We start from the raw sequence: 17,117 nt of genomic DNA, 5'->3' as shown, positions 1-17,117 counted from the left end.
CACACTGATGGACATTATTGTTAAAAAAATAAATATATATATATATTTCAAAAGGTGTACATAGCCTTTAAAGAAGGCTTTGCTTTTACGCTATAATTATTAGACGAGACTCATTGGTACCTGCTTTGACAGATTTGTTCAGGGTATTATATACAGCTTGTTGGTAGTTCTTTGGTGGAGTTGATTGTTGAAGATACATAGAATAAATAGAGCTGGAGTTCACGGTCTGTGGCCCTTTCCTTGGAGACTGAGGCCTTGATGCTTTCTCAGCCAGGAAAGGTCGTATAGCCACGGTTAAAGGAGGGTCAGGTCTAGCGTCTGTTCCAGGAAACAAAGGGGAAATGGAAGGTGGGTAGGTAGGGCTTGGGGGCACCGAAATCCTTTGTTGTATTTGCTGCGAGGAACCCGGAGGGTGGACGTTGCTTATTATTGGTAGTGGAAGAGGCCGTGTGCGTGTGCTGGATCCCGACCCAGGTCTTGGGAGACTTCCATCCTTTCTCCTTTCCAAAGAATTAGTAGCGCTCAATGGAAGAGGACCCTGGTACATGCCGTAATTATGTGGCAGAGTCTTACTCAACCCGGGCATTGGAGATGGTAACTTCCCAGCATCACCAGACTAAAAACAGAGAAAAATAATGAAACAATCAATCGTGGACGGACGAGTATTACAAGGATAACAATAGAAGAATATCTAGATCTGATCTTCCTCCTCAAGGACATCACCACAGAACTACAATCTCCTGCACTCCTTGATGTGGGGGTAGGGGAATTGGGTGGCCATTTTGGCACTGTGCCTCTACCCGACAGGTGCATCAGGGGAATGGAGAGGCCAGGACATAAGCTTGCAAGCGGAGAAGGAGTCCATGGCTGAAGCTGTTGGGATATGTCAAATTGGGTCTATCAGATGTGCATGTTAATGCTGGAGAGGGGGAGATAAGCGGCTGCCAGACACCTCTGAGGAAAATAATAAAATGAGAAAACATTCCAACCTGTTCTATTTTTCCCTCCACCCCCTGACGTGGGTTCAAGCCACTATTATTTCTAGTCCCAGCTGCCAGGTAGAGGGGGGGATGGTGTCTGGTGCCCAGCTCTGGATTTTTACAGTGTAGTATCGGAGCGTAAGATACTTACCAACTTCTCAGTGGGTCCAACAGCAGCAGACGGTAAGGGCTGGCTGGATATAGGTGCAGTCTTGAAGCCGGGCTCCATACTTGATTCGTTCCAGTCGGAGATGCTGGGTGGAGGCGCCTTCACGACCGACATTGTGCTTTGTTTCAGTGTTGGCCAACTTGTGTCATTACCTGAAAAGTCAGAATTGTATGAAAAAAGTGGAAGAAACACGAGATACTTTCCATATTATAATGGAAACTCCAAATATTATTCAGATTATCTTACAATTACCAAAACTAAGAAATGATTAGCGCCACTAAATTACAGGTCAATGAATCATTGTGATGTGATTAAAAAAAAAAAGCTTTATTGTTAAACGTGAAGCATTAGTGAATTTTTTTTCAATTATCGGTATGTAAACACATGGAGAATGTGCCTATTGAATCCTATTATTATTTATACGTTTGTATATGGTGAGCTGATCCCCGGCGGTGAGATAGGAGTCGTAGTATTACACGGTACGCAGTTAAGTAACTGGGCGATTATGTAATATATGGCCGCACCATCCTCCAGAGCGAGAGCCACTCTGAAGCAGCTCTTTGGCTTTGGTTGGGCGGCTCCTGAGTGTGAGCCCCCTTTATGATGTCCATATGTCTTAATAGGGCTTATGGATAGGGGTTGTTATTGCGAAAATCTTTTTGTATCCGGAGATGGCATGCTTTGCTGTCAGTACTGTGCCAATCCAGCTCTGATCAGACCAGCTGAGACAGACTGGTTGCTATGGTTTTCCTGCCCAACAGCCACAGTATTTTCAATAGGGTTGTCAGGCAGCTTGTCCCTAGCAACAAGTCTCACATCTCAGCTCAAGTCTAAATTGAGTTGAGGGCAAGGACTTACACCACATCTCTCTCTCTTTCTTGCTTTCTACCATATGATTTATAGTTTTGCAAACTTTGCGTTGAGTTATCTGAACAGGGTACTGCTGACATTCGCGATATTCCCTGGATTGACAATTACTGCTGCGGCTTCTAAAAAGTTCCATGTAGTTTCCCTCTGTCCCTAGTGACTGAACACATTAAACTGCTTCTCACTGCCCCAGTTCTGACACCAATTAACAGCAAACCCATAAAAAGAAGGTCAGGAGTCCTATTAAAAAAAAAAAAAAAGGCAATTAATCCGGGTTTTATTTCAATTAAGGATATTGTATCTAGAATAGAAGTAGACAGCCCGTGGCATCGACAGAGGCTACAAAACTAAAAGTACCAGTAGGCAGCACTTGGATATTTATTAAGACTGGCATACCGCTACGAGGCATACCTGATGGCATTTGCAGGGTGGCATGCATCATATCTCCTAAGAAGCTGCAAGCCTTGTGGGGTTTATGTTGCAGGTGCAAAAGCCACGTCACGGCCCTAAATTCCTTTATAGATTTATTCGGGGTCCCTAAAAGTAAACGCGTTTCGGACTATAAGACTATACTGTAATTGGGAGCCATATACGCTGCTCTACCACCGGTCAGATCCCTTCCTCCGCCTGATGTCATTCTATATACGCCAGGACCAGATACGACAACTCTACAACATGTAATGGAGGCCAAACAGAATAAAATAGCTGAACACGTGGAACGCGGAACTATTTCTTCTATTCTCTTAGGTACGTGACCTTCAGAAAGTTGTCGGCTGCAAAAACCAGATGATATGCAGTTAATATGAATTTTAATATGATTCAATTAGGCAGACACGCTCGAGGGGTCTGTCGGGGGGAGACCACCATAGACACACGTGGATGTCCTGCCCTAAAGCCTAAGCGTTTACATTCACTAAAGTCTAAAAAGGATTCTAATACGTTCGTTGTTTTATATCTACTTTATATCTGTGCTCCACAGACCGGTTTATATAGGAGTAAATTGATCTGGGATGTCTCGGATCGTCTACACTGAAACATCTACATAAAGTTTTTTCTGCATCTAAAGAAAAAAGTTAGTGAAGTAAATTAATTAGATATATATATATATATCTATCAAAATTACAGGAGGTTTCGACATTCGATATTAAGAGGCGCTGGTTGAAGACCTCATTACAGCTCCAGAGCAGAACGCATGTAATATGATTGCACAAAAAAAGATTAAAGTCAGAAATTCAGGTGCGATTGGCAAACAGTAAGAATTCCTGCGGAGCAGACTCACTGTGCAGGGTGTCAGAGGGGCCGGGTGCCCGATGGATGACACTGTGATCAGAAGACTGAAGACAGGAAGTGGAAGATGACCGCACAGGATCCACTACAATGTCTAAATCTGAAACCTTCCAGGGACCTGGAGATTTTTTCACATACTCACTGTCCCCCTCTATTGGAGGACAACAGGTAGAGCAAGGCGGCCACCCCGATGTCAGGAGGAAAAACATCACGGGAAAGGGGGGGGGGGTACGAATACCAAAAAGGAGATACAAGACACAGGACAAGACATTAGGATGCAAAAAAGAATAGTGATGTGAGAAACGTAAAACACAGAAACAGCCGTAAAAGTACAAGAAATAAATAACAGCAGTAGTCATGATATGTCACATCTGTAAAGAGTCTTTAGAGGAGAAGTAGAAGAACCTGGAATCTGATTTAGGTCACATGACTAGAAGTAATAACCTCTCGGATTTAAAACACAGACAAATTGGGGAGGGGGTTGAAGCACAATCTGGGTACAACTATGGTACAGCCGCCAGCATGGCGGCCTTCTAACCCTTATTAGTACCACGCTGCTTAAGCCCAATAGGGATGAGAGCCTAATGCTGGCAACATGGCCAAGGCTAGGGGTGTCTGGCAGCGGCTTATTCCCCTCTCCCTAGTGAGTATAAATGCTCAGTCGAGTATGTGTATGGTGGGGTCGGGAGGAATAGCTGTCGGACAAACGAGTGTTTGGTCGACAGCTATCTAAGGTGTATGGGCGGCTTTATAATGCAGCTGGGCCAGTTCGTTTTTCCTATATCCGATGACTACACAGTGCCTAGGGTTAAGGCTACACCTTCTAAAATGAAAAACAGCAGGCAACGTATGCTGGGAGACTTTAGCTCTGAAGCTGGCAGAATTGTGAATGCAGCTCTGGACTATAATAGAAGCTGTATTTTCCAGATACACAGGGTTAATGGCACACCATGTAGATGCAGTCTATATATCGTGTCTGCAATAATCCTGTATCAACCCCATCACTCCAATTATCCACACAGTGCTGTACTAGTCAATAAGATAACTTTATACGACAAGGACATTTACTTCCCCTTTAAATAAAACAGGACACAGTAAAGGATGATGGTTTACATATAGATGATTGTTAATGTGCATATGGATCACTAGGAGATGTCTCATGAATATATAGAGAAGTACACGAATCTGTCTGACCAATGCGAGTGCTACTAAGTATGTTCTTACAGTAGACATTATATCACGTGCCCATCATACACCGCTAGAAAATCCCTTGCACTTCCTGGGTAAATGAAAACCAGCCAAAAATATTTAATTTGGACTTAAAGGCTTTGTATTTGTGCACACAGAGATAATAGATAATAGAGGACGACCAACGGTCATAGAGGAAAGCAGCTATTAAGAGCGGCCATCACTCCGGAGGACCTGACCTGTCCCTACGGCCTATCGATTTCAAGGGGTATCATGTAAAGCTTCATTTCTTCTGCATGCCCCCTCGGCAATAACCGTTGATCACAGGTATCTCAGCAGTGGAACCCCACGATCAGCTTATTGCCAGGACACAGGTTGTCTAATGTAGACAACCCCTTTAAATTTCTAAACGCAATTTGCAAGCGATGACATACCAGACTTGGAGCGGGGCTGTGTCCCACTAGCTGCAAGAGACAAAGACTGAGGTTTGACTGGATCGGCAGGCAGCGGATAGTTCACGGTGCTCGGAACTTGGATGTAAGGGCCCACTGCCGCTACGCGCCCCGATCCCGATAACGTGGACTGAGGGGATGGCGTTCCATTGATGCGATTCAGCTGTAATGTGAAGATAAAAACAAGTCAGCAACACATTGATCTATGGCAAAAACGAGAAAGAAATGATCAAACATAAAATGATACCAGTCAATGCTGCATAATAATAATAATAATAATGATAAGCGGCATTCTTAATATTAAATCTTACGGGAATGTTTTCTTTTTGCCGTGCCTCAACTTTCTTCTTGTACAGACGCTCGCGCAGCTCATTAATTCGCTTGTCCATAATGGCCACCTCCATGTTGCGCTTGTTTAGCAGCTCCTTCTGCTGCTGGAGTTTTGTGTTTTGCTCCTGGTTGAGACGATTTCTGATCTAGAAGACACATAAAACACCACTGGTTACTACATGAAGTGCAGGGAGGGAACAAGCATGGGTATAATGTGCACAGGACTTTAACCTCTCGCATGGAAGTTTGTCCTTATAGAGAACATGTCATCCCCAATTGATTGAAATTGAGCTTTGCCAGAAGGGGATAAGCGGTTGTCAGACAACGCTGGTGCCACTTATCTTAGAGGAAATTCAAAATCGGACATTAAAATTTACCTGCTTTAAAATCCCTTTACACGGGCAGATTTGAAGTCTGCTCCATCTGCATGTGTTTATATATGACTTAGTCAATTGCATTTATCGCCAGCTGAATCGACCACTCACCTGCAGCTCTTGATAAAGTTTCTTCAGCTCCAGTGCTGCAGGACCTGTCATTTGTCCGTATGCCTGAAAACCATTAAACTTTCCTTTCCGCAGGTCCTCCAGCTGCTGCGTCAGCTGCTCCACCTTCATCACGGCCGTCTGTAACTCCTGCTGCTTCTCCTGAAACACGTCACTGATGTGCTCAATTTCTGTAGCTGTCATAATAGAAGTAGCGTTAGTAGAAATCGACTGCAATAGATGAAGACGTGACATTTACGCACTTCTGGGCATTCCCCATCATTATACATGTGGCCGGTCTATTATTCTTTAGTCTATAAGAATCAATTAGGTGACCGGCATATTAATGATGGAGGGTCCTGATGAGTATGGCCTGGAAATGGCTGCAACTAGCATGACCCGAGAGGTAAAGGATTGCCCGGTATGTGAATAACAGGTCCCTACATTATCAGTGTACTGGACATTTAATAGGAGAAGATAACACAGACATAGGATGAAGCTTTACATAGAATATTCTACAACTGGCAGAGATTCACAATTTGCAGCAGTTCTGAATATGCAATAAAAGGTGTCCAATTCCTGGTACTGGTGCTATGAGACGTCTGCATAATCCACACTCCAGACTACTGTAAAACTATTTTCATACACCCCATTAGGGAATTCTGAGCTAATACAGGGGGGGGTCCTCTGTTCAGGATCCTCATCTTTTGATGAGAGTGGGGAGCGGTTACAAAGAGCGTCTCTCACTCTGAAGGACCTGTACTATCCTACATTACATAGACAACCTATTGGTATGAATGAGCACTGTGTAATGCTTCATTTCCCCTCTGGAGGCGCTGCAGGGAAATGGAAAACTTACTGCCAGGTTTCCCCGTGAGCCCTTCTAACAAGTAGGGATTGTCCAAAAAGGACAACGCCCCTAAAAAGGTGTTTGTCATGTTCTTATTTTTCAAAATATCATGTGGCGTCAGTGGAGACCCATGAAGGACACTAGAATTGCACATATATTTTTTTTTCTCCCATTTCTCAAAACAAAAGCCGATTAGCCAAGCAGCTCTGATACAGTGAGGGGGCAACCAGTGATCACGTGATCAGTGAAATGATCGACACTCATTAAGTGTGGGGTACAATCACTTCAGCCTTGCCTACTGTGTAGACTAGAATAGATGCTGACCCCCCCCCCCCCCCCAACACGAGAGTCTTCAGGCAGTATGAAAAAAATAGCAGAGCAGAGAAAGTGGCACAGAACCGTTCTAGCAATCGTCTGGGGTCACAGCAGTTGGACCCCCATTAATCAGACATTGATGGAATATCCCAGTGATCTACCCACCAACCGCTTTACTACAGGTCTTAAGTAGGAGAGACCTACACAGGTTTCCATTCATGACTTTGCTGTAGTCCACCTGGCCTCTCATGGCCCGGATTTTCTTCAGTTTGTTCTCCTGGGTTTCCACCCGTTCCTTTAGCTTCTGAAGTTTTTCCGTTTCGGAGACGGTCTGCAGCTGACGCCGCTCCTGTTGCTTCAGATAGCGCAAGCGCTGTTCCTGCCGGGCCAAAAAAATAACAGTTTAGGAAAGGAAGAGGATTCCAGGGGAAACAAAAGCATATCTGTAGCTGCTGGAAATGACAATAGAGAACGTAAACATGGATTCCCACACATCTGTGTGTCTTCCTCTGCCGGTCATTTCCTGAGACCTCCAGTCTTTTTCCTGAAGCAAAAAAACGGCTCCCTTATGTCTCGTAAACTAAAGATAAGCAGCGGAGGACTCCTTGGAGATAATAAACAAATATCAACTTTGATGAGTCGAAGAGAAGAGCTGCAGAGAGATAGGAGAGAGCGCCAACCGTGCCAGCAAACACCACCCGTACCTCTGAAAGGTCATGGAATAATCTGTCCGTGCTATTGGCACGGCTTATTCTGCACAGCGAGTCAGCCAGAAAACACAAAAGAACCTCAGACAGCAAAAAGGACAACTAAAAGCTGCATTATATAAAAACTATTCACATCAGTCCCAAATTCACGTATAGATATGGGGGTTAAAGGACTTCTAGAGCGCAGCGGAGCGAGCCATACACTATAAAACCCCTTCCACTTTAGTCCATAGACTGTGCTGGATAGTCACGGCTCAGTAAATAAGAACATCCGCGCAGTCACGTTCCCCGAGAGCCGCGCTCCGGAAACCAGATACAAATCACCTGCATATTGCAAAGAGTGAACAATTCTATCATTCAGCTCAATCACTACGCGAACTACTCGTTTAAGAGGAGGACATTTAGAATAGACTATTTTATACCAACGCTTCCCATGTACCTCAATAGTGTTGCCTTATTTACATGATGATTGTTCATGAGAATATTAATGGCCTAACAATGTTTCGAGGTTGTTGTATAACAGCCCATGTAAGAGCACAGTGACCACCTATGATAGTCACCTTGATGGGGGCGCAGTACATATCTTTGTCTACAAAATTATGTAGGCACAGATAGTACTGCCTCCCTGCCTCTCCCTTGAAATTATGTAGGCACAGATAGTACTGCCTCCCTGTCTCTCCCTTGAAATGATGTATGTATAGATAGTACTGCCTCCGTCTTTCCTTGTAGTTAGAACTGCCTCTATGTGTATCACAGTAGATGACATAGGTACAGACATTACTGCCTCCGTCTATTCCAGTAAACTAGGTAGGCACAGACAGTGCTGCCTCCCTCTTTAAGTGATGTAGGTACAGATAGTACTGCCGCCCTGTAAATAATGTAAACACAGATAGTACTGCCTCCCTGTCTCTCCCTTGAGATTATGTAGGTACAGATCGCAGTGCCTTGCCGTAAATAATGTAGACACAGATAGTACTGCATCCCTTTCAATGATGTTATTACATCTAGCACTGCCTACCTCCCTGCAAATTTTATAAGTTGAGATACTATTGCCTCCCTGTAAGTGATGTTGGTACAGATAGTACTCCCTCCCTCCCTTTTACTCTAAATGTTGTATGTACAGACAGCACTGCCTCCCTGTAAATTATATTGGTACAGATATTACTGCCTCCCGGTCTCTTCTTGTAAGTGATGTTTTTACAGATAGTCCTGCCTCTCCCTGTAAACAATGTAGGTACAGATAGTACTACCTCCCTGTAAACGATGTAGGTACACATAGTACAGCCTCTCTCCCCGCAAGTGATGTAGGGATATCTAGTGTATGTGTCTGCATGTTGTGAAAGATCCAGATGGTCAGTCATTACCATTGAGCATATGACCCTGAATGGACTGGTAGGAATAATTTCAGGAGCCACCTGTCATTTGGAATCACTATGTTGGATTTACCGATCTGATCAAGCCTAGATCATCACAGAAGCAGCGGTTTAACACTACAATAGTCACCATCAGACTTCCCAGCCAGATAACAGCAGAACACTCCACGTAACCTCAATACTGCATTAAAAAAACACAAAGAACATATAGCATCTAGTAGTCCGGAAATCTTGTCGGTGACCAGAAACCTTCATAAATTCTGTAGGTTATAACAAGTAACTTACTTTCTGGCGCTTGGTACTAAAAACGCTGTTGGCAGCAATAAGAAGGTAAAGTATTGTTGTGTTTCTATATAAATAACAGGGCACATTTTACAGACGTCAGTAAATGTCACTTCATGTAGACACGGTCTAATTCGATGATTGACTCAAACATCTTTTGGACTGCAATGTTAAAGGGGTCTTCCCATCATTGATCACCCCGACATTTGTAGCTTTCACTGATCCAGAGAACAAGGTCCCTTCGTGTTTTTCCTGCAGAGCTGCGCTCCCGACCAACCATTATGCATGGAATTGTAACGCAGCCACATTCAAGTTAATGGAGCGGTGCTGTAGTTGCCTGCACAGCGGGTGGCCGGCAACATCAATGAAAGAACGATGAAGGAACCAAAGCACTTAGCTACCACTGCAGCCCCTAATTCTAAAGAGTGGTGGGAGTCCCAGAAGGCGGACTCCTCACCCATCAGTACATGATGGCATATCGGAACTATGATGGGAAAACCCCTTTAAGGGCACAGTATTTGACACTGGCTGGAGTTCCACGTTAACAGATTTTATTCTAGGTCTAGGACACTCACCTTTGCTACTAACATCTGTTGCTGGTTCTCGATCTGGTGCTGTTGGCGAGAGGCCATATCCTGCAGCTCTGTGAGAGTAAGCTCCACTCTTGGGTTGCCCACCTATGTAAGAGCGAAAAGAAAAAAAATAATTCACACGAACTAGTGCAAACACGGACGTGGAAAACGTTTCATCCCTGTGGTTCCCGTTTTCACAGATCCCCATAGATTTGAGTCTGTCGAGGGATTCATGAAAACGTTTGAAAAATAGAACTTGTCCTATTTTTCAACGAACCCTTCATACGGTCCATTGAAACAACGGCTGTGTCAACGGCCCCATTGAAATACATGCGTCAGTGTGACGGCCGTTTTAACAGCCGTCCCACGGACGTATATCGGAATTCGGGCTAGTAGTAATGAAAGCAATGGAAGCAAATGTAACAATGCACACGCTATCTGTCAATTTGCCCCCCAAGTTGTGATCTTGGGAATTGCAGATGGGGGGGGTAAAAGTTTACAGTCATCTATATAAGGCTGTTCTACATACGCCCAGAGATTTATTCATGTGTCTTATACATAAAGGAGACTATATAGACGAGATGTATGTAGACTATCATTCCTGCGTCCCCACCCCCCATCTTGCAACCACTATCCCCAAGTTCGGCATGCATTTACTAAAAGTCTCAGTCCCTTTAATTCTCTACAATCTAATTTTGACACCGTGTTCCCAAAATAAGACGAAATAATCCCAATAAAGTGAAATGAAGAAAAGGATTTCCTTATTAAGATAAATCAGGTGAAGAGGAAATCTCTACAACATCCTAAGGAATCGAGTTCCCTTTTATAGCACAATCTCCGGAGAATACGGTGAAGCCGCGCAATGCCAAAGGCTATAAATATATATATTCAAAATCAGTGGAGTGAATGGAAGATTCCACTGGTCATGCTGGGACTTCTGGTGGAAACTACTAAGCGACAGGCTCAGAGATACTGAAGTACAGGACTAGTTATAAGTTAGGCTCTGTACATACTGTGAAATACTCTACAGTAAAGAGAAAAATAGTATACACACACACACACACACACACACACACACACACACATATATATACACACACACACACACACACACGTATACACACACACACACATATACATATATATACACACACACACACACACACATATATATATACACACACACACACACACATATATATATACACACACACACACACACACACACATATATATACACACACACACACACACATATATATATATACACACACACACACACACACACACATATATATATATATATATACACACACACACATATATATACACACACACACACACACATATGTATACACACACACACATATGTATACACACACACACATATATGTATACACACACACACACACACACATATATATATATTAATTAATAATTATTACTTTCTAGCACTAGTTTATATAGGACGGACTTTATAACGGATACCTGCACAGTCAACAATAATTAAAAAATGCCCTGTACGTCTCCGTACTATGGGAACAGAACGAACTCCATGTGCCTCCTCACTGCACCGTATTACGAAGATATTGTACAATATCTCCATTATGTATCAAATATAACACGACTTATTTTTTTTATGTCAGATTCCTACAGAAAAAAAAAAACACAAAACCTTATGGCTCCGTATGAAATGGAAGGCATACGGTGGTAAAGTAGTGCCCCATAGATTTGCCTATTAATGCAATATTACAGCTCGGTACAACTCAGATGGGCCGGTCACAATCACGCTACCACTGGCGCATGGACTTAAACACCATCAAATATCAACGGCTGAAATATTTGCGCCTCGTAGCCTCCCCCCCCCCCCCAAAAAAACAAAAAAAAATCTAAAAACTACTGGTTGCACTGAACTAAAAATATTACAAAAATATATATATATTAAAAGTAAAAAAGATGAATATGATAAAATGACCCCCTCCCTATGTGCCCTGTAAGCGTCAGGTCTCCGGTCACACCATCTGAGCGTCTAGTTTGGCATTTCCACATAGAAGTAAAGACACACAGAGGTGTGACCAGGAGGAAAAATGTCAATACAAAACGCCGCACCGAGTCAAGTCAATTGTAGCAAGAAACGTCCTAAATTTAAGCCATTATTACGCCTGGAATGCGGCGCACAATGTAACATTCTTGTATTTAACCCCTTCACTGCCATAACCAGACCCAACCCCTTACGTTCTTCCTATTTTCTATCCTCCCTGGAAGTGGAGGGGTTACAGCAGGGAGTGAAATCCTGAAGCACAATTAGTATAGGAGCCAGCAGGAAATCCTCTTAATTCATTCAGCCTTAACAATGCGCTGCCACCCACTCTAAGCCCCGAAGGGAAGGAGCAGAAATACATTGAAAATGTAAAAAGGGGAAAAAGGGTAAACCTGTAGCTTGATGTGCTGCGCTTTCCTCCTCACCCACATTGTGATAGGATATTTAAAGGGGAGCGCTCGGAGATGTGGCTGCTGGGTCTTGCCGAGTGACTGCAGGCGTTGCTCTGTGGGGACGTGTGCACATGAGTGACGGGCGGCAGGTACGGCGCTTGGAGCGTCTCACATCCCGATGAAAGAGCATCTCCACTTTAAAGGAGGACAAACCATCTCTTGTATAATCCCACACATTCCCGCAGCTTAATATCAGGCCCTGCACAATAGATCCTCCCTTTTTCAAAGCCACAAAAAAAAAAAAAAAAGCGGGGGCTCTGACGGCCAATGTCCATGCCATATATATACGGAATATACCGGAGAGTGAATTTAATAATATCACGCAAGTTCACTAGTCTGTGGAAAACATTAACTAGAGGAGACCCCATCCCCCTCCCCCAAAAGACTGTAAAATATATATATATAATATTACAAGACTAATAAAAAATAGTCACACAATAGGTTTTGATTGAAAAAGCAAATATACAAAACAATAATCTGCAGAATTAAGGGACATCTGCCGCTAGGGAGAGTATCTATTAGATGCCCCAACACATGCCAGTCTATGGGTGCAGTGAAGGAAATAAGTATTTGATCCCTTGCTGATTTTGTAAGTTTGCCCACTGTCAAAGACATGAACAGTCTAGAATTTTTAGGCTAGGTTAATTTTACCAGTGAGAGATAGATTATATTTTTAAAAAAATTAAAAAATCACATAGTCAAAATGATATATATTTATTTGCATTGTGCACAGAGAAATAAGTATTTGATCCCCTACCAACCATTAAGAGTTCAGCCTCCTCCAGACCAGTTACACGCTCCAAATCAACTTGGTGTCTGCATTATAGACAGCTCTTACATGGTCACCTGTATAAAAGACTCCTGTCCACAGACTCAATGAATCAGTCTGACTCTAACCTCTACAACATGGGCAAGACCAAAGAGCTTTCTAAGGATGTCAGGGACAAGATCATAGACCTGCACAAGGCTGGAATGGGCTACAAAACCATAAGTAAGACGCTGGGTGAGAAGGAGACAACTGTTGGTGCAATAGTAAGAAAATGGAAGACATACAAAATGACTGTCAATCGACATCGATCTGGGGCTCCATGCAAAATCTCACCTCGTGGGGTATCCTTGATCCTGAGGAAGGTGAGAGCTCAGCCGAAAACTACACGGGGGAACTTGTTAATGATCTCAAGGCAGCTGGGACCACAGTCACCAAGAAAACCATTGGTAACACATTACGCCGTAATGGATTAAAATCCTGCAGTACCCGCAAGGTCCCCCTGCTCAAGAAGCCACATGTACAGGCCCGTCTGAAGTTTGCAAATGAACATCTGGATGATTCTGAGAGTGATTGGGAGAAGGTGCTGTGGTCAGATGAGACTAAAATTGAGCTCTTTGGCATTAACTCAACTCGCCGTGTTTGGAGGAAGAGAAATGCTGCCTATGACCCAAAGAACACCGTACCCACTGTCAAGCATGGAGGTGGAAACATTATGTTTTGGGGGTGTTTCTCTGCTATGGGCACAGGACTACTTCACCGCATCAATGGGAGAATGGAGAGAGCCATGTACCGTCAAATCCTGAGTGACAACCTCCTTCCCTCCACCAGGACATTAAAAATGGCTCGTGGCTGGGTCTTCCAGCACGACAATGACCCGAAACATACAGCCAAGGCAACAAAGGAGTGGCTCAAAAAGAAGCACATTAAGGTCATGGAGTGGCCTAGCCAGTCTCCAGACCTTAATCCCATCGAAAACTTATGGAGGGAGCTGAAGATCCGAGTTGCCAAGCGACAGCCTCGAAATCTTAATGATTTACAGATGATCTGCAAAGAGGAGTGGGCCAAAATTCCATCTAACATGTGTGCAAACCTCATCATCAACTACAAAAACCGTCTGACTGCTGTGCTTGCCAACAAGGGTTTTGCCACCAAGTATTAAGTCTTGTTTGCCAAAGGGATCAAATACTTATTTCTCTGTGCACAATGCAAACAAATATATATAATTTTGACAATGTGATTTTCTTTTTTTTTAATATAATCTATCTCTCACTGGTAAAATTAACCTAGCCTAAAAATTCTAGACTGTTCATGACTTTGACAGTTGGCAAACTTACAAAATCAGCAAGGGATCAAATACTTATTTCCTTCGCTGTATGTCCGCACAAACCAAACCTCATTTGACTGAATGAAGTTACCCCGGAGGTGCATCAGACTGGCAGAGGGGCCTCGCCAAGGTAATTTGCATTCAGCTCGCGAATGCAAACACCCCTCCCTGCATTGGGGCGATGCAGTGCCACAGTCGGCTGGATCTTACTATGACTCCATTTTTCACCATTGTGAGTTTTCAGAATACTTTCCACTAGGTTTACATTTGCGTTCTGGATTTCCATTGCTCTGCTCCGTCATAGGAGCAGAGCAACGAAAATACCGGACACCGCAGATCCGCTGCAGCACAGACACCACCGGAACCCATTGACTTTAATGGGTTCCGTTAGGTTTCTGTGTGGGTGTCCGTGTTTTTACCGGAAGCAATAGTGCAGCATGCTGCGCTATGGTTTCCGATAATTTTGGCCAGATCTGCATGGTGGTCCCTAAGAGCCTGCAACGCAGTGTGTACAAGGCCTAAATACTTCTTGTCCACAGTGCGTCATATCGCAAGCAGTTAGGGCCTCACATTTGCGTTGGAGGACTCCGTAAGGAGCCTCCATCACAGATATGGCTAAAATTACCAGAAACAATAGCGCAGAATTCTGCGCTATTGTTTCCAGTAATACCCCGGGCACCCCAACAGACCCCATTAAAGTCAATAGATTCCGTTGGCCACCGGTGGTGTCCACGTCCTTTGCATCCGTAATTTCCCTGGTTATGCTCCTCTGACGGAACAAGACCATGGAATGCCCCGAAGCAGATGTGAACAGGGCCTAATAGCATGCCGTATGACACTATTTTCAGCAGGTTTAAGAACATCCTCATGTCTACAGGCACCACCAGAAAACCATAGGAGACTGATATAAAAGCAAACAGCTATTGCCAAAAATGGATAAAAGTACATTGTTTTTTTTTTGCTATTCTATATACTTTTGTATCTGTATAATGAATCCCAAATCCTATTTTAAGTCTTAAAGGAACACTCCAGGTAAAATGGATAGTCAGTGTTCTGCTTAGTGCTGGGTATGAGGGGGCGGGGCATGACAAAGGTATTCAAAGTACACCCTGCTCCACCCCCCAGCATTGGCACTAGGCATTACAGTGTATTAATTTTGCAAGGGTGTTTGTTTTAAAGCGGCAACCCACATTACGCCACTAATTCTGACACTGTGGTGTGCGGCGGCTTCAAATAACTTGACTGACTAGTTTAAATCAATATAGGAATTATTAATGTGGTTTTACACAGTGATTATTTTATACTAATTAATTCTAATGACATGCAGAGCTATTACGGTAAAATGAGCCAAGGCGAGTTCTCCATGGGCGATAATGGCTGCCACTGTAATAGGAATACATCTAACATGGTCAGATTGTGGCGACTGTGCAATGTAAACAGGAGTCTTTTTCCCGTTGACAGCCCAGGAATGACAGGTCTCCTAATGTCAGACTGCAAGCAATGCTATAAAAGGCAGCAAATAAAAAAATCTGTGTGTAAACGCTAATAATACAATCAGCGGAATAGGGAAGAAGTCAAATTTTCTCACAAACCTAGCGTGTAAACCCAGCCTTGGGCATAATGGAAAATATAGGCACACCCTCCATTCAGCTTTGTATGGGGTCATCATAGAAACAGGGATTCAGACTGATTCAACCTTTAACCAGTTCTATCCAAGCAGCATACAGTCTCTAAACTAAATTTAGTTGAGAAATGTTTAAGAAAAAAAAAAAAAAAATTCCTTTGCAAAATTTTTAAAAACATCTAAAATAAAAATTGATGCAACGTCGCAAAAATTCTTGATTAAAAATCTCATATCTTTGTCATTTGTCAACAGTTCCTATGCAGAGATGTATCCATGGTAACAGCATAAACAAACCTGGTGTAGTCTGATCTTGAAGTCATAATGGCTTCCATGCCCCCTACTTCTTACTAACCTACCAAATGTATGCAAGAAGTAGGGGACAAAAGGAAGGGAGTGAAATTACAAGATCAGACTACACAGGGTTTGTTTGTAGTCTGTTACCATGGCGACACACGTCGGCATTGTAGCTGTAGACGCAAAAGTATAGAAAATTCGGACTATTTCCAAAGTGGCTTAATTTTTAGATGCACGGAGCCTAAAAAAAAATTGCAATTGATTCCCTATCTTCCCCTTTTTTCAGGTCCTTCCCCCTAATAAATCAATTCCTATAATACATTTTTTCTTTATACTGTGTAATGCATAATACGGTATCACCCCATCAAGCATTTAAAGGGTTAAGTGCGGTGTATGTGTTGGCTTTTGTGCTTTGCATAAGTTCACCTTCAGTAGCTTTGGGTGTGTGTGTGTGTGTGTGTGTGTGTGTATATGTGTGTGTATGTGTGTGTATATATGTGTATATATATATATGTGTGTGTGTGTGTGTGTGTGTATGTGTGTGTGTGTGTGTGTGTGTGTGTGTGTGTGTATGTGTGTGTATGTGTATGTGTGTGTATGTGTGTGTGTGTGTATGTGTGTGTATGTGTGTGTATGTGTGTGTATGTGTGTGTATGTGTGTGTATGTGTGTGTGTGTGTATGTGGGAGCGGGTGGGCCGGGGGATGGTTGCATGGCGTTCTATACCTTTGTTAGCAGGACTCTGGGTATTAGAACATTT

At 43.2% G+C, this 17,117-nt stretch overlaps 1 protein-coding gene across 3 annotated transcripts in view; it reads right to left on the bottom strand.

Moving 5' to 3' along the window:
- The window catches only part of PPP1R13B (protein phosphatase 1 regulatory subunit 13B), a 67,745-nt gene that overhangs the window by 10,416 nt on the left and 40,212 nt on the right, over positions 1–17,117 (bottom strand). For all 3 annotated transcript variants that reach the window (XR_012851354.1, XM_075843875.1, XM_075843876.1), the window contains 7 exons: positions 9,858–9,959; positions 7,125–7,299; positions 5,759–5,952; positions 5,255–5,419; positions 4,926–5,106; positions 1,132–1,301; positions 121–616 (listed from right to left, as the gene is read on the bottom strand). Coding sequence is in view for 2 of the 3 variants with exons in the window: in XM_075843875.1 (XP_075699990.1) it covers positions 121–616; positions 1,132–1,301; positions 4,926–5,106; positions 5,255–5,419; positions 5,759–5,952; positions 7,125–7,299; positions 9,858–9,959 (1,483 nt within the window). In the remaining variant the exon portion in view is untranslated. The remainder of the gene's footprint in view (positions 1–120; positions 617–1,131; positions 1,302–4,925; positions 5,107–5,254; positions 5,420–5,758; positions 5,953–7,124; positions 7,300–9,857; positions 9,960–17,117) is intronic.

Source organism: Rhinoderma darwinii, chromosome 12 (assembly GCF_050947455.1).
Source record: "Rhinoderma darwinii isolate aRhiDar2 chromosome 12, aRhiDar2.hap1, whole genome shotgun sequence".
Lineage (NCBI taxonomy): Eukaryota > Metazoa > Chordata > Amphibia > Anura > Rhinodermatidae > Rhinoderma > Rhinoderma darwinii.
This window is presented reverse-complemented; position numbering and strand designations above follow the sequence as displayed.